General features: G+C 38.5%; 1 protein-coding gene across 3 annotated transcripts in view; it reads left to right on the top strand.

Moving 5' to 3' along the window:
• Positions 1-12538, top strand: part of LOC126297832 (intermembrane lipid transfer protein VPS13A-like) — a 759301-nt gene extending 746763 nt beyond the window's left edge. For all 3 annotated transcript variants that reach the window (XM_049989081.1, XM_049989080.1, XM_049989079.1), the window contains 2 exons: positions 8127-8295; positions 10280-12538. In XM_049989081.1, coding sequence (XP_049845038.1) covers positions 8127-8267 — 141 coding nt within the window. In that variant the 3' untranslated portion in view covers positions 8268-8295; positions 10280-12538. The remainder of the gene's footprint in view (positions 1-8126; positions 8296-10279) is intronic.
• The last annotated feature ends 5729 nt before the right edge of the window (positions 12539-18267 follow it).

Raw genomic sequence — 18267 nt, 5'->3', positions numbered from 1 at the left:
CTTGAGGTGCTTTGAGTGTCCTGGATGAGTGCATTCTCTTACTGGCATTCCTGGAATGTGTCCAGGTAGAGGAATGGGTTCGTGCCCTGTCTTGCTGTCTCATAGAAGCATCTGTGGTCCCAACACTATTTTAAATCTTGTTTTCTACTATTATGGGCTTGATAATTCTCCTGTCATTGTAGCCTGGCATTCAGCCTTGCTAACTCATTCAGCAGTTGACTCATAGATGGTTCTGTCTGTGGTGCTTGTATTTGGTGAAGCAATATGCAAGTGTAGGCTTCCCATTGCTGCAAGTGTGTTAGTGCATGGTTCAGAGCCTCCCGCCACACATGTTATTGTGTATAACACAGCAGTGATAGCACCGTCCTTGCATGTCATAAACAGGGCAGAACAGCTCTAATATTTTGTGGCAATCTTCATAGCCTAAAGATCTCCTAAGGTTGCTCAGACAGGAGCTAATTTCCTGCCAGAGTGTGCAGTGAATGCAGAACCACTGTAGCAAAGCATCACTTCCAATAATATGTAACCACGAATCAGGTGGTAATACAAAATGTTAGAGCACTGCCTCTTTAAGACCAGAATATTACTGTTGATGGAAAACATGGTCCAGTTGTTTGATAATAATCAAATCCAGCTGTGCTATAATCGGTGTAAATTGTTCTGCAACCAACACTAGTGTATTTTAAGATGGTTTCCACCTGGGTTAGCCACAACTCAGCTTTTGTGAGCCAAATGATATTTTTCCTGTTGCCACTACCTGTGTTGTTGTCATGCAGTGTAGCTGGTGGTGGCACAATGTTGCTCACTGAAATCAAACTCTGGAGCTCCTCTGTCACTGCTGTGTTAGTGATGGAATCCATTGTTCTGTGTGCACATACAGAAAATAAGTTTGAAAACCACTCAAAATGGAATCACCACTGTGGAAACAGTTGATTCCATTTCAAATACATGCACAGTTTACAAGCAATTAACACTTTATTTGTATTAAATAACTTCTCAGAAAGTAAAATACTTTGACCTCACAAAAAAACATGAACCACACACCAGTACGAAAGAACACGACATAAAAAGACAATTCTGAGGATATCTTGACCTTTACAGATGAATTATTATTTTAATGCTTCCATTCAACCTGTGTTGACTCTGTCTGTCAAGGTCACTGCAAAGTAAGAGCTGACTGTCAGTTTCAAAGATGACTGTAGACATCAGTGATGAAGTTCATACATATTAATAAATAATTATCTGTCTCAGAGGCAGGAGAACATTTTAGTTTAATTGTGCACTGTAAAATTTTCTCAGATACAAATATTTCTATGGTGATACATTTTTCCACTACAACCTTTATTTGTCTGAACATTGTTTAATGAACCTATCTGGAATAATAATAGGGCACATTATCATTTGGTTTACTAATACTGTTTATTTCATGGTACTGTTTATGATACAATAACATAGAGCTTCCATTTATGAATACTGACACTTTCACTTTCTTATTTAACTATATGCATACATTTAATCAAGTTGTATGCCATTGTTCTTCAAAGTTCTTGTAATATTTCAAAACTCTGTTCAGGGTTACAACATATCTTCATTTTTTATGATTTTTGTCTAGATTATCTTTGGGCACTTATATTTCGCCTTTGCACTAAACGATGGTCAGCACCACAATTTATAAACTGCAGATTGCTCTTACATAAAAGGCAAATATACCTGTGGACCCCAAGTAGTGGAAATGAACTGTCCATTCCCAGCATGAATAACATTGTTAATAGTATCAATAAAGTACATAGAATGTTACATTAATGATACTTCATTGTTCCTGCTCTTAACAATAAATTCCAAATGTCACTGAATAAAAGGTATAGTTCTAGATGTGCAAACACAATATGGAAGTTTCCATTACTTTGGAACAATATTTATCAGAAAAGGCCCTGAGTTTGAGACTCAGTCCAGCACATTGTTTTAATCTGCCCGGAAATTTTAAATCAGCACACACTCCACTGCAGACTGAAAATTTCATTCTGGAAATATTTCTCAGGTTAATTCACTCAGTAAATGAGGTCAAAAATGGTAATAGATGACTGCTTCCTCTAAAAGCAGTGAAATGTTTCTGACAATTTTTTTTAACCATGGTGAGTTGCTTCATATTGTCTTGTCTTATGTGATTCCCAAGCTTAATGTAGAAGTCTAGCTAACCCATTAGTCAATGATTCCAAGACTTACCAAGTGGGAAAACGCTGGTAGACAGGCACAATAAAAAAACACACAAACACACACACAAAATTTCGAGCTTTTGCAACCGGCGGTTGCTTCGTCAACTGCCGGTTGCGAAAGCTCAAAATTTTGTGTGTGTGTCTGTGTGTTTTTTTATTGTGCCTGTCTACCGGTGCTTTTCCGCTTGATAAGTCTTGGAATCATTGTTTTTAATATATTTTCCCATGTGGAAGTTTCTTTCTATTTTATTTAACTCATTCCTCATTGTTACTAGGCTTGTACAAATATTATTGTACATCTTTGCAAGACTTTACTGTTTGTAGATAATACCATATTGTCATTCTATCTTGCTAAAATAATTTACATTATATTATAGAGGATGACACTACTGCTGATAGTAAGTTAAACAATAAAACAGGAAAGGTGCCTGTTTTAGTTGATATTTTCCTTGCCTCTTAAGAGGGAACTAAATTGATAAGTGTCAAAAAGGGAAAATCCAAAGATGCCTTTCATTCATTTATGAAACTGAATTATTTTCATTAATTATATGGCAGGTAGTTTCCAGTCTTTGCTCTTCTTGCGCTATGTCATGATGACAATATACGGGGTGATTCAGCTAATCTGTTTACATCAAATATTTCTGGCACTGTTTAAGATACCAAAATTCCGTTTTCGTCTCTGTGAATTGTGGAAAAGTCTCCACTAAATGAAATGTAGTCTCTTTTTGTACCTATATTAATTACAGATATATTGGCATCAACTCAAATTGAACTTTGGTAATTTCTACTGCCTGTATCGTAGTTCTAAAAATAATGAATTCTATAGTATTTCACTCTTGAAAAAGCCAACTACTAGTTTTTGAGAAATTATAAATTTTTTGTAGGATCTGTCTACAGATATTTTGAACTGAAGCTTATTACTGTATTATGATGAAGGTCATGATTTCATGCTCAAATAATGAAATATTTCATACTGGATAAGGAGGAAACAGAGTGTTGCACCTCTGTGATATCTGGTTCAATGAATCACAAAGGAAATGTAGCTTTCATTCTGTCTGTGACATTCACATGTAATGAGTGCAGGTTAGCTTGAAACAATAAATGTCTTTCATAAAAAGAAAAAGTAAACATGTAATTTTTTTAATGGAGAATGATGAAGGAATGGAAAGAAGACAGTTGAGTTTCATACACAAAATTATCCTGACAAGCCAAACAAGAATGACATTTCAGAAAATGTACAAAACATTGGTATTGGTAGGGTACCAGAATGCTACATAAAGGGTAAGGAATGAACAGAATGAATGAAATAGATTTTCTAGCAGCTGCTGCTCATAATCCACATGTTAGCTCCAGAGAAATTGTACTTAACTCTGGAATAAGTTATCCCAGCATTGTTCACATTTTGCATACAAAGGCCTTCCATCTGTATTATGTGTCACTCCATCGATGATTAACCAGTGGGGCTCCAGAAGATAATGGAAGTCTGTCACTTGGTTCTGATAGAGCATCAGGACAATAGGTCCCTTCTTCAGAGAATTCTCTTTACTGATCACAGAAAGCTAAATGTAAGAAACATGATTTATTGGGCAGCTGAGAATGCATATTGGCTGAGGCAGATCATAGGCAGTGGAATGTGAACACTTATTATGGGATTATTGGATAAGTGCTGATGACTCTCCTGGAGGAAGTAACATTTGAGATACACTCCTGGGAATTGAAATAAGAACACCATGAATTCATTGTCCCAGGAAGGGGAAATTTTATTGACACATTCCTGGGGTCAGATACATCACATGATCACACTGACAGAACCACAGGCACATAGACACAGGCAACAGAGCATGCACAATGTCGGCACTAGTACAGTGTATATCCACCTTTCGCAGCAATGCAGGCTGCTATTCTCCCATGGAGACGATCGTAGAGATGCTGGATGTAGTCCTGTGGAATGGCTTGCCATGCCATTTCCACCTGGCGCCTCAGTTGGACCAGCGTTCGTGCTGGACGTGCAGACCGCGTGAGACGACGCTTCATCCAGTCCCAAACATGCTCAATGGGGGACAGATCCGGAGATCTTGCTGGCCAGGGTAGTTGACTTACACCTTCTAGAGCACGTTGGTTGGCACGCGATACATGCGGACGTGCATTGTCCTGTTGGAACAGCAAGTTCCCTTGCCGGTCTAGTAATGGTAGAACGATGGGTTCGATGACGGTTTGGATGTACCGTGCACTATTCAGTGTCCCCTCGACGATCACCAGAGGTGTACGGCCAGTGTAGGAGATCGCTCCCCACACCATGATGCCGGGTGTTGGCCCTGTGTGCCTCGGTCGTATGCAGTCCTGATTGTGGCGCTCACCTGCACGGCGCCAAACACGCATACGACCATCATTGGCACCAAGGCAGAAGCGACTCTCATCGCTGAAGACGACACGTCTCCATTCGTCCCTCCATTCACACCTGTCGCAACACCACTAGAGGCGGGCTGCACGATGTTGGGGCGTGAGCAGAAGACGGCCTAATGGTGTGTGGGACCGTAGCCCAGCTTCATGGAGATGGTTGCGAATGGTCCTCGCCGATACCCCAGGAGCAACAGTGTCCCTAATTTGCTGGGAAGTGGCGGTGCGGTCCCCTATGGCACTGCGTAGGATCCTACGGTCTTGGCGTGCATCCGTGCGTCACTGCGGTCCGGTCCCAGGTCGACGGGCACGTGCACCTTCCGCCGACCACTGGCGACAACATCGATGTACTGTGGAGATCTCACGCCCCACGTGTTGAGCAATTCGGCGGTACGTCCACCTGACCTCCCGCATGCCCACTATAGGCCCTCACTCAAAGTCCGTCAACTGCACATACGGTTCACGTCCACGCTGTCGCGGCATGCTACCAGTGTTAAAGACTGCGATGGAGCTCCGTATGCAGCGGCAAACTGGCTGACACTGACAGCGGTAGTGCACAAATGCTGCGTAGCTAGCGCCATTCGACGGCCATCACCGCGGTTCCTGGTGTGTCCGCTGTGCCATGCGTGTGATCATTGCTTGTACAGCCCTCTCGCAGTGTCCGGAGCAAGTATGGTGGATCTGACACACCGGTGTCAATGTGTTCTTTTTTCCATTTCCAGGAGTGTATGTAGAAGTGTGTGCTACCAACATGATGAGTATAAATGTCACTAATCACTTGTGGCTAGTGAAGTTCTCACCCACCTTCTTCCTGGTCACTTGATGGGATGTGAAGGTATTATCAGTGGGCCTGTACATTCACCCAATTTAATGACACTCAACTATTTTCTCTGTTGTAAACTCAAAGATGAAGTCTATGCACAAGTTCTCATGACCCAAAAGGATTTAAAACATCAAACTGTTCTAGCATATGCAGTGGTATCAAAGGAATCTCTTCAGTCTGTCCAAAAGTCCTTGCAATAGTGACTACAAATGTATCTTGCAGTAGACAGTGGTCATTCCAAACACTTGACAACATAAATGGAATTTTAAGGAAGTGTGATTTTCTTCTTGTTGATGATGTAATTGTATATTGTAAGCGTGTATCTTGACACTAAATTGGTGATGTGAAGGTACGATTTAACAATTTTGTACCTCAGTTCCCTGTTATTCAATTTCTGACATGCACCTTTCTTACAAAGCTCTACCAGAAATGAGAGCAGAACTGTTACTGTAGTTAAGTGGTGTATCATCCGTAGATACCACACCCCTAGCCTTCCAGTTGGTGTGTCAGTCTAACAGCATGTGGCCAAGCATGATTATTATCAGCTTTAAATTAAACTTTTCACCACTATTCCATTTTTGTAAAAAACTCTCTTAGTTGCATCAAGCTGTAGTGCACCATCAGCCATATACTGCAGTTCTGTTCAAAGTAGAAAATCTGGAGATCTAAACACTGTAGTTTCTCTAACAATTTAATTGGATTTTGAACTGTTAAGCAATGTTGAATTCATCTCATCTAGAACTATGATACTATTAGCAGAAAATACTATAGGTCCTTTCGCAAAAGCAACGGTGGTACTGATAGCTCCATAATTATATGAAAAGAGACTATATGTCATTCATTCATTCATTGAGGACTCTTTCATCATTTATTTGGTTGAAAGCAGAATTACAGTATGTTAAGCAGTCCAGGAAATATCTGATGTGAACAGCTTAGCTGAATCACACTGTACAGCTCTAAAGGCTTGTGAAAAGTTGTTCTAAAATAAATTCTGATCTACTGCATGTTACTGAAATATTTACTTCCTGAAGTGTTTGTGCCACTGCCTTAGCAGTCTCTCCCATTCCTACAGAATTATTTCTTTAAAGTTGTCGTTTGTCTTCTCTCAAGAATTACACACAAATACCTATTGCTGCACTCACCTCTGAGTTGTTAATCTGATACTTCTTTTCCCTGCTGGCATATAGTTTAAAACTAGTTTGGACAGCTTGCTGTTCCCACTCATTGGATGTGGCTTATCTATTTTTTCTTGAAGTTTCCTGAGCATACTCAGTATCTAATGTTTCACGACTGCAGCCAGTTCTCCTTTACTTCCAAGTGTGATACTTCAACTAGGTACCTGCCAGTCATTGTAGGCGAGGCAGCAAAAGACAGTGATGATAATAAGAATAATACTATTCACACTGCCTGAGGACACAGACAGTGTCACTGATGAATTTGAAAACTTCACCTCACTATGGCTTTCAGCTTATTCTGTCATCAGCACTGAAAGCAGTTACTGTAAATGACAGGATTCCATGTGTCATTGATTCCACAGCTACTGTGGTGGATAACAAGGTTTTCTGCTATGCACATCTGTGTAGAAACTATAATAATTAGGTCCCATAATTATGTTGCAGTAAACATAATTCTTTTTTCTCATATTCCATTGCAAGTCCAGTGCAAATACAGTGCTCAGCAACAGCATTCCTGATACCTTTCAACAGGCAAGTTCAGTATTAGTGTTCACAGCACACAGTTCTTCCATAGTGCATGTTGCCTGACCTATGTAAGCATATCAAACTACAGTGGTATTTTATAAACTCCCACCTTTGACAACAGTAAATCCTCCATTGACAATTCTAGAATATATGAATCCTTAGACGGTAGGCACAAAATCACTTTGAATTTCTGGTGAACTCTGGCTCTCTTAATAAAATCTTTGACAAGGTATGTAATGAAAGTTTTTGGAGTTTGTTGGCAAACTGTCCTTCATATCCAACAGGTGGCTTTTAGCTTTGACTGATAGCGAATGGAATATTTATTTTCTCAGGATACTGTTTTTAAGTAAGTAAACTCCTCAGGTAAAATAGCTGAATCAGAAGCACTATATGCTTTATCCACAAGTGGTTCAAGTGCAGCCATAGTCTGTGATGGGTCATAACAACTTGTAGACTGACTGTAAATACAAATAAATATCATGGGTTTATGATAAACTGAATGCAAAGTGCCCAGTTGAAATATTGTGCTTGAAAGTATACAATGACCAGTGAAGCCAGAAACTTCATCAAGCACATCGAGATTGTTACAACTTTTTGATTCTGTATTTGGTCCACCCTAGGCTTCTTACGTTACACTAATTCTCCTTTTTCTCTTAAAGTTAATTCTCCTTTTCTTAAGTTAATTTCATTTCTCTCATTTGTCTTATGCCATTTGCCCTTCTCTTAAGTTAAGTTTATAATTTTAAATTATATGTACAAAGTCTGGTTATTTATGTATGTGTCAATATATGTTTCTGTTTCTGTGACATTCAGTTCAGCTGAGCAATGTAATATCAGCTTTTGAAGAAGACAAAAAAGAGATATAAAAATAAATTTCATTGTTTACAGCCATATGTGTGTGATTTTTCAAGATTTCAACAACTGTAAACAATAACAATATTTTTTTTTCCTTTCAGTATTAATAACACTAACAAAACATATTTTTTGTTGAAGGATGAAAGTTGCAATTTCTTTTCTGGAGATGAGAGGCATGTGGTATGTGAGGATCTTGCTGTTCTGGAGTGGCTTCAGAAGAAAACTGAAGCTGTTATGATTCTGAGCATGGAAGACAAACCATGCCCAGCAGAAGTGTGACTTGATGACCAATAGCAGTGTTTTGAAGGTAATATGTAGTATTCCTTTTATTCATGTAAGAACTAAGGCAACATGAATTTAAATTTCCTCACCCCTTCACTAAGGTTCTGTAATTTTGTTTGAAAACTACAATAACAAAAAAATCATATATTTTAGAATTTGACAATATGGTACAGTAATGAACAAGATAGCCCAACTAAAGCTCAGTGTTGTATAATACATCTTCATAGTTCACAGTAAAGACAGTGCACCTTTAGATGTATACTAACAATAAAATGAAAGGAAATTGCAAACTGAATATGGAAGATGAGATTATTTTGGTACTATTGCTGAACACCCAAAGTGTACACAATGAGGGCCTGTATCCATTTCTGTGCAGGAATTTAATACAAGTTGTTAATTCAATTCATTAAGTAAATGTTCAAATTGAACCAATACTATGCAGTGAGAGCTGAAAGAACTCCAAGATACAAAATAATGGAATTCCTTCCTTCCTTTCTGGTACATTCATCCAGTGCCAGGTCAGGGCTGGTATGGGGGCTTTCCAGTTTCATGAAGAGTCAACAAAGCTGTATATGTGCTTTTATTACCACTGGGTCAGCACTCCCAAAGGTATTTTAAAACCACTGCCAGCTCCTTCCCCCTTACCTTGATCCTCCCTCCCTCTTCGCTCCCCATAAAAGGAATCAATGTACCTATCTGTGTATAGTGAATTCTGCATGACCAAATGTAGCAAATGTTTTGTGGATCAGGTGACTGAGGCTGGATATGAGACCCATCATGGTATTTACTGAGATGGATGTGGAAAACCACCTAAAAGTAACATCCAGGATGGTCAGCACACCACTCCTGTGGTTAATATGTGAGGCAGATCAGATCCAGGGCCCATGTGGCTCCCCATGTCCAAAAAGTGGGTGATTTAATGTGCTCAGTCATCCAAATGGATAAAGTAGCTGAATTATCAAGATACAACATATGTGTTGAAAATTTTGGTTAGTTACCTGCTCATTGCAGTAAGCAACTATTTGCTGCTCACTTTGTGAATACTGATAATTCCTCCACCATCACCACATATAAGTGTTACCAAGGACCAGTGAATATATTTCTTACAGTTGAACACTTCATTCAAAATCTAATGCTTAATGATCATTCTTGTGCATCAATCTCTGTTTAAACTAACCATATATCATATCTGTGTATTAAAATTGCACACGCTAAAAAATCAGTTGTTTCTCCATCATAAGAGGTGTCATCCTAGCTCAATACCTGCTAACATCATGAGTCTTTAAGTCTTTATAATGGATGAAGGTAGTCTGAAGTACATTTGTACATCTATTTTCAAAACTTTTTGCATATATGGCTGGAGAAATTTTACTGCAAAACATTCTAATACTAGATGGATATTCCTTTCCTAACACAGTACTAACACCAACTGCCAAACTTTTTTTTCCAAAACTGTAATGCTCCTAACCCCTTTCTGGAATGATATCTACTGTGTGTCAAATATAATGTCCATATCACATCTCCGAGGGTAGCCTCACACCATCTACTAAACCATAAGGCATATATGTCAGTAATTTGTTTTTAATACAGCATAACATCATGTATATTATACCTAGTGTAAAATACTGTTTCGTTTTCATATTTTTCTAAAACATTATTCCATATGGTAAGAAGATAGTACCACACTGTTCACTAATTTGTCAACATTAGTAGAAATTTGAAACTCTCTCCTTCCAAACTGAACTGCACTACACAGTCCCAATAAAAATAATTTAAAATAAGCAAATAATAGCTTTAAAATTCAGAAAGAGATGAAAAATTTGAACTAAAAAGAAAAACTCACTAGGATATTCTGATGGTCAGCTAGTTTATAATTTATGAACTGTGAGACACTTTAGCATCTTATGATCTACATTTTATATTTTTTGTAATCATAACTTTACATTCCAACATTTGTTTGAACAGTATGTCTTTCCTCATACCTGCAATCTTGGTAATTTTTGTTTCAGGCTTCCATATGCAAGTGTTGGTGGCATAACCTGTTGCTGAGATATAATCTCCCAGATAATAATTAGGGAATCTCAATGATGTAGAGTTTGTTAGAAGTATATTCATGGCATAATACCTGCCAGAAGTTACACACTTTGATAATCTACTTTATGTTACCTGACTTATTCACTTATAGGTACATAACAATGCAGTATCAAGAATTTATTTAATATGGAATGTAACGGGTCTGGAAGAATGTGTATTAAAAACTCAAACTTGAGTTTAGCTCTGCTGTGACATTAACATGGGAAGGAATCTATATCATTCATAAGTTAAAAGGAAAAATATGATATGTGCTTGGATGTACCTTTAAGCTTTGTGAAATAACTCTCCTGTTGCTATACTGTGCTGGTGTATTCTGATATATCACTACTGATAGCCAAACTATTGAAATATTTCTACTCATTTTGCATTAAAAAACATAATTTATTACTCCCTTCATACAGAAACATGGAATTTTCATCAGAATAAAATCAATGAAGGAGAAGTTCTTGTTGATTCTGTGGTTAAAATATACCATATTTCATTTCTCCTCTCAACTTTTCTATTCTGTAACGTCAGTTCTGTAACTTCACTAACGCAATCAGAAGTTTAAATATTATGATTGATACAGATCCTTAGAGAATAAATACCATCATTTAATTGACTTTCAGTAATATATTACACAGTACACGTATGGTGAAATAGAAATATGTGTTTAATTAGTGGCTCTTGCTGTGCAAATGTTGTAAGTGTTGTTGAAATTTACATGAAAATAATGTTACAGTAATTACAACATTAAGAACTACTAATGTCATGATGTGATACTCTTCAATAATGTATTTTTGTATACAGATAGATATATACTAAAATATATGAACCAAGTTCAAATACTTCACAGGAAACTGATTTGAATATAAAACTCATGCAGCCTAATAATTCTGTTTGATATAGAAATAGGAAGCAAGAAAAGTGAAGTTCAGTAACAACATACAACATTAATATTGGTGCTCAAGCATTTTAAAACTCTGCTACACAGAGTTCAAAAAGGTGAAAGTGGAATTTTTGTGGGCATTAATAGGAATTTTAAAATGAAGAAGAATGAAATAACATTATTTTTGTATTTTCATCTTAATCAAGACATTAAAATCCTAATAACAAACATTTTCATACAAATATTGATTCTGAGTGTTCGACCTTGTGAAGAAAGGAAGTACCAGTATAATGTATTTGGAGGAAACCACTATCTGTTGCTGGCATTACTTGAAAGAGTTTCCATATAAAACTCAGGGAAAAGACTTGTGATTACAGTTTCTATGTTATTTGACACTATGCTTGACTGAGGAAATTACTCTATTTCACCTTCTGTACTGATAAAAATCCTATTGCTGTGTTTTTAGTTCATTTACTGATAAATATATATTTGAGATACATTTTCTGAAAAATAATACAATCATTTTCGAAATCCAAAAATAGTGAAAACCATTTGGTGTCTGATACATATATCAGATGAGAATTAAAGGTCAAGATAAAACATATACATTTCTTATTGTGCTATTCTTCTCACTTTTGTAAACTGATAATTATATTCAAAATGAAATTTCAGCCTTAGTGTTTGAGTTGTGTCACTGCAATGATAAAAGCTTAGAGTGGATATAGTGCATTACCAAACTACTGGGACTACCAAATGCTTATCATATAACTGACTTGGTTGAGAATCTGAATCTTAAAAATCCTTTCAGCAGAAAGTGAACAATAGTTAGATCTACAGCAAGGTTAGTTCCTTTTTCACTTGTCAACTGAGGCCTCAACTACTAACAATGTTAAAGTCTGTCAATGTGAAGAAGTGATTGTCTGTGATCAGAGTATAGCATAAAAAGCATAACTAATAATGTCTCCTGTTTTTAGAAAGAAGGTTATTATCATGAGGTGAAAGTATTTTATTAATCAAGGGGCAATTCTGATTGGCCTCTGTGGCTATTTGTTTTTACTTCCACTCTGCTCCTTGTCAGTTTTAATGCCTTGCACGCCAGACTGTCCGTGCAATAGTTGATCTCATATATTAATAATTACCTGTGACATTAAATGTGTGGACTACTCATGTAACTTTGCAAATGTAAACTACCTGCAGTTACATAAACATTTAACAACAACTGGTCAATTCGCAATATTTTTAAGCACTTTTGCTCTAAGTGCTCAGAATGTACTGAAATAAAAACATATGAACAAATTGCAAGTAACTATTATGTTTGACTTCTCTTTTTCTCCATGACCTCACCCCAGAATTATCAATTAATATAGACTATAGGCACAAAGAGAGAGAGAGAGAGAGAGAGAGAGAGAGAGAGAGAGAGAGAGAGAGAGAGAGAGAACACACTCATCCGGAAGAGCAAGAATCACTCTTCATGAATGTTTAGTCATTCAATTCTAATATTAATTGTTTGAAAATTGAAGCCTCACATGTACATACCATTGTATCACTAGAACTATAAAAATAATTGGGATTTAGCCTTAAAAGATTGCTCAAATTTACAGGAAAGTTCTGTAACCGGAAACTACAATAGTTATGTTGTACGAAACTACTTTTGGCATGGTTGACATCGGGAAATGTGGTTACAGCTCACCTGAGTAGATGATAAATGTCTAACATTATCATCAGCAGAATAGTGTAAACCATCAAAAATATACTATGGGAAACTTAAAATTATTACAGAGGTTTTACATGTTGTGGCAAAAATAGTGAGTTATCTTGAAAACTCTTAAGTTTACATCAAAATATGAAAATAAATGTTAGTCATATTTGCTTCTAGACATTATTACAGACATGACTCATATGAGGAGCAATAACAGTTTGCAGCCTAGGTAACACATGTCAAGGGATCACTGAGGTTCATGGAGGTGCTGCTTCAATTTTTTCTCAAAGCTCTGACCATACAGTTTGTTTTACAGGACACAATATCCTGTGGTCTGACCATGCAGTAGAAGTCCAAAGGGCACAGAGAAAACTCAGTCATTCCACTTTGTAGTATCCAGTGTCCTAGACTATTATCAATGAGATAAATTCATAGAGCTAAGAGGGTAAAATCTGAAACATAAGCTTTGTGTAAGTCAATCTCATTAATCTTGCGGCTTTTCACAGATGATGTTGTAGTGTACAGAGAAGTTGCAGCATTAGAAAATTGTAGCGAAATGCAGGAAGATCTGCAACGGATAGGCACTTGGTGCAGGGAGTGGCAACTGACCCTTAACATAGACAAATGTAATGTATTGTGAATAAATAGAAAGAAGTATCCTTTATTGTATGATTATATGATAGCGGAACAAACACTGGTTGCAGTTACTTCTGTAAAATATCTGGGAGTATGCATGCGGAACGATTTGAAGTGGAATGATCATATAAAATTAATTGTTGGTAAGGCAGGTATGAGGTTGAGATTCATTGGGAGAGCCCTTAGAAAATGTAGTCATCAACAAAGGAGGTGGCTTACAAAACACTCATCCGACCTATACTTGAGTATTGCTCATCAGTGTGGGATCCGTACCAGATCGGGTTGACAGAGGAGATAGAGAAGATCCAAAGAAGAGTGGCATGTTTTGTCACAGGGTTATTTGGTAACCATGATAGCGTTACGGAGATGTTTGGCAAACTCAAGTGGCAGACTCTGCAAGAGAGGCGCTCTGCATCGCAGTGTAGCTTGCTGTCCAGGTTTCAAGAGGGTGCGTTTCTGGATGAGGTATAGAATATATTGCTTCCCCCTACTTATACCTCACAAGGAGATCACGAATGTAAAATTAGAGAGATTCGAGCACGCACGAAGGCTTTCAGACAGTCGTTCTTCCCGTGAACCATACCCGACTGGAACAGAAAAGGGAGGTAATGACAGTGGCATGTAAAGTGCCATCCACCACACACCGTTGGGTGGCTTGCGGAGTATAAATGTAGATGTAGATGTAGATGTAGAATCTTCAGGTGCCTAGCAATGAGTACAGTCCCACAAGAAATTTGCATAAATGAATGTATTGTTACAGTACTCTACAAACTGGTGGTTTCCGTACATCTCTGAGCTGCCCTGTTGATCATTTGGATAAGTATATGACGTATACTGGTCGCACATTGAAAAAGTAATATATTATTATTTGAGGTGGAGAGCATCCTCAACTTCACCAACTTGTCCACATATACCATATAACACAGTGGCGCTAGGACATTAACATTGTAAATGTAAGAGCTGGCATTTCAATTGTGGAAAAATGTTTTTTCTTGCATAATATCGACGAGCTTTACATAATCCTTAAAAATACCATGATACAACTGATTTTAGTCCAGCACTTTCTGCTTCAGCTAGCATTATAACTCCTTAAAATGGGTGGTTTGGACTAGAGAGCCAGTACACCTACATCTGCATACATACTCCGTAAGCCACCATATGGTGTGTGGTGGAGGGTACCCTGTACCATGACTATTCATTTCCTTTCCTGTTCTACTGGAGATAGAGCATGGGAAAATGACTGTCCTTATACCTCCCTACAAGCCCTAATTTCTCGTATTTTATCTTCGTGGTCCCTGTGCAGAATGTATGTTGGTGGCAGTCAGCTTCAAATGCCAGTTCTATAAAGTTTATCAGCAGTGTTCTTTGAAATGAATGCCTTCGCCCCTCCAGGAATTCCCACTTGAGCTCCAAAGCCTATCCATAACTGATGATCAGACCTTATGTTAACAAATCTAGCAGCTGGCCTCTGAATTGCTTCAGTGTCTTCTTTCACCTCAACCTAGTGCGGATACAGACACTGGAGTAGTACTTAAGCATCCTATATGCTGTCTCACTTACAGATGAACTGCACTTCCCTAAAATTCTCCGAGTAAACCAAACCCAACTATTTGCCTTCCCTACCACAGTACTCACATGCCTTTTCCATTTCATATAGTTTTGCAACATTACACCCAGATATACAATACTAAGCCTGAAAGTGAATATTATGAGTTTGTTTTTCCCACTCAGCCACATTAACTTAAATTTTTCTACATTAAGAGCCGGCTGCAATTCATCACACCAACTATAAATTTTGCCTAAGTCATCTTGTATCAACTTACAGTCAGTTATTTTCAACACCTTCCTGTACACCACACCATCATCAGCAAACAACCATAGATTGCTTCCCATCCAGTCCGCCAATCATTTATGCATATAGAAAATAGCAACAGGCCTATCACACTTTTCTGGGGCACTCCTAATGCTCTCCCTTTCACTGATGAACACTCACTGTCAAGGACAACATATTGGGTTCTATTACTTAAGAAGTCTTCGAGCCAGTCACATATCTGGGAGCCTGTTTCATATGCACATGTTTTCGTTAACAGGTCTGTGTTGAATGCTTTATGGAAATCTAGAAATGTGGAATCTGCCTGTTGCCCTTCATCCATAGTTTGCTGTATATCATGTGAGAAAAGAGCAAGCTGGGTTGCACATAAGCAAGCATCTTCAGTCCAGAGACTGGTTTGATGCAGCTCTCCATGCTACTCTATCCTGTGAAAGCTTCTTCATCTCCCAGTACCTACTGCAACCTACATATTTCTGAATCTGCTAAGTGTATTCATCTCTTGTTCTCCCTCTACAATTTTTACCCTCCATGCTGCCCTCCAATACTACTGTGTGAATGATTTCTGAAATGTGGAATTTCAAACTTTGGCCTTCCTTTTGCTATCTTCTACTACCAAATCAGACGGTTGAACGAGTGACTGGATGGAAGCATTAGACCACCTTAACAATTTTACATAGGACCAAAATTTTTTTGGGTTCTCCTCCAGATCTTTAGCCTAGGTATGATGGTGATAGACACTGCATGCTTTGCAAACATATATTTTTACAGATGCATGAACCTCTACTAATCTTTGTCTGTCAACATTTTCACGTCCTCTTTTGTACAGAGAGTGCAACAGCCCTTGCTTCCTCAACATTTTCCAAATTTCATTATTAAACCAAGGTGGGTATTTTCCATCCTTAATCCACTTACTAAGCACATACCTGTCCAGAGCATGATTTACAATCTGTTTAAATTTTGTCCAAAATACTTTTGTGGCCATCGTTCTGGAACTAAATGACTGCAGTTCATTGTCTATGTGAGATGCTAACAACTGATTATCCGTTCTTTCTAGCGGAAACACTCCTCTAGCCCTCTTGATTGATTTACTAATCACAGCTGCTGTGATGACATCATGATCACTGATCCCCATCTCTACATTGACACCATCTATACGGTCTGGCCTGTTTGTGGCTACAAGGTCCAAGATACTTCCATTGTGTGTGGGCTGCCAAACTAGCTGATCAATACAGTTTCCGGAAAATGTGTTCAAAAGTACTGCACCAGATTGTGTGTCTGTACCCCCTGCAATGAATCTCTACACATCACAGTCTATACTCAGTAGGTTAAACTCACCACCAACTAGTATTGCATAACCTGGGTATTTATGCACAACTGACCATACACTTTCTCTGAAGGATTCTACAACTGCCACATTGGAGTCAAGTGGTTGGTAAAAACATTCAACAATTAACTTGTATTCACCTGGACCTGTTACATGTGACCAGATAACTTCGTTATCACACTCAATTTCAACCTCAATAGAGACAATACTTTTGTTGGCTGCAATGAACACTCCCCCTCCTATGACATCTAATCTGACTTTCCGATACACATTCTGTGACTCACTAAATATCTCAGAGCTATTTTCTTTGGGTTTTAGCCAGTTTTCAGTCCCAAGAATAATTTGAGGCTGAGAACTTTCCTGGAAGGCAATACACTCAGGAACTCCATTATGAATACTTCAATACTTTACTAATAAAATTTTTACCATCAAACTGTTGTAGTCTGAATGTGGTCTGATTTCACTGTATGTGTATTGACTGGTGAGTATTCATGAGAGTGCTGCAAACTACTGTCTAGCCTAAAAAGCACATGTGTACTCCACAAGTACTCTGCTACCCAAGTTGCTGCTTCCTATGTGTAGTGCACCCCTGACCTATCAAGGGGAGTCCTACAAACCCCCTTCCTAAAATGCTGATCCAAAAATCTGCAGCCAAAACCATCACACAGATGATGAAGCCTGTGGCAGAAAACCTCCATTTGACAACAAACCAAAGGACTCTGATCAACTCTGGGAACAATGCTGCAAGTTGCGAGTTGTGCTTGCACCCCATGTGAGAGGCCAGCAGTCTTCAACACTTCTGCCAGCTGCCTGTATGAACCAAAGATGGCTTCAGAACCCATGTGATAGGCATCGTAGGTGCCGACATGAGCCACAACTTGCAGACGACTTCACCCTGTACACTTGATAGCTGCAAGCAAGGCCGACTCCACATCTTGGATTAGCCTCCTGGCAGTCATGCCAACTGCACATTGGCTTTCTTTCCAGCCCTCAGCACCATTTTCCTATGGGGCTCCATAAAGCACCTAACATTGGAGCTTCTAATAACAAGCAAACCCCTGCCTACATGTTCCTGCTGAAGGAACTCACCATGCAGGTTCACCATGTTGGGTGCACCACAAGGCGCCTCAGCTGTAGAGCCCTTCAGTGAAACAAGTTCCCCTCTCTGTGTCCCATGCAGTGCTCCCGAATCTCCACCTCCACTACACCCTGAGGTGGTAGCCTCAAGATGAGTGATCACAGTGAAAGTCACATTCAACTGTTTGCAAACTGCATCCACACACAGCAGACACACATCCTATCTGTCTTAGCAAGACTAACTGAAGAGCAAACAGTAAAAGCTGGTAGAAACACAGATAAGCAGCTTTTTACCCTGCTGACACATAACCCAAGGTATTCTGATACTTCAATGAACAATGTAACTGACTGCTCAGAAGAAATGATAACTGAGCTACAGACTGCCTGAATATACACTTACAGCTGGAGAAAAAAAAAAAAAAAAAAGAGAGAGAGAGAGAGAGAGAGAGAGAGAGAGAGAGAGGGAGA

Source organism: Schistocerca gregaria, chromosome X, assembly GCF_023897955.1.
Source record: "Schistocerca gregaria isolate iqSchGreg1 chromosome X, iqSchGreg1.2, whole genome shotgun sequence".
NCBI lineage: Eukaryota > Metazoa > Arthropoda > Insecta > Orthoptera > Acrididae > Schistocerca > Schistocerca gregaria.
The sequence above is the reverse complement of the archived record's forward strand: the minus strand, read 5'-3'. Positions and strand labels throughout refer to the sequence as shown.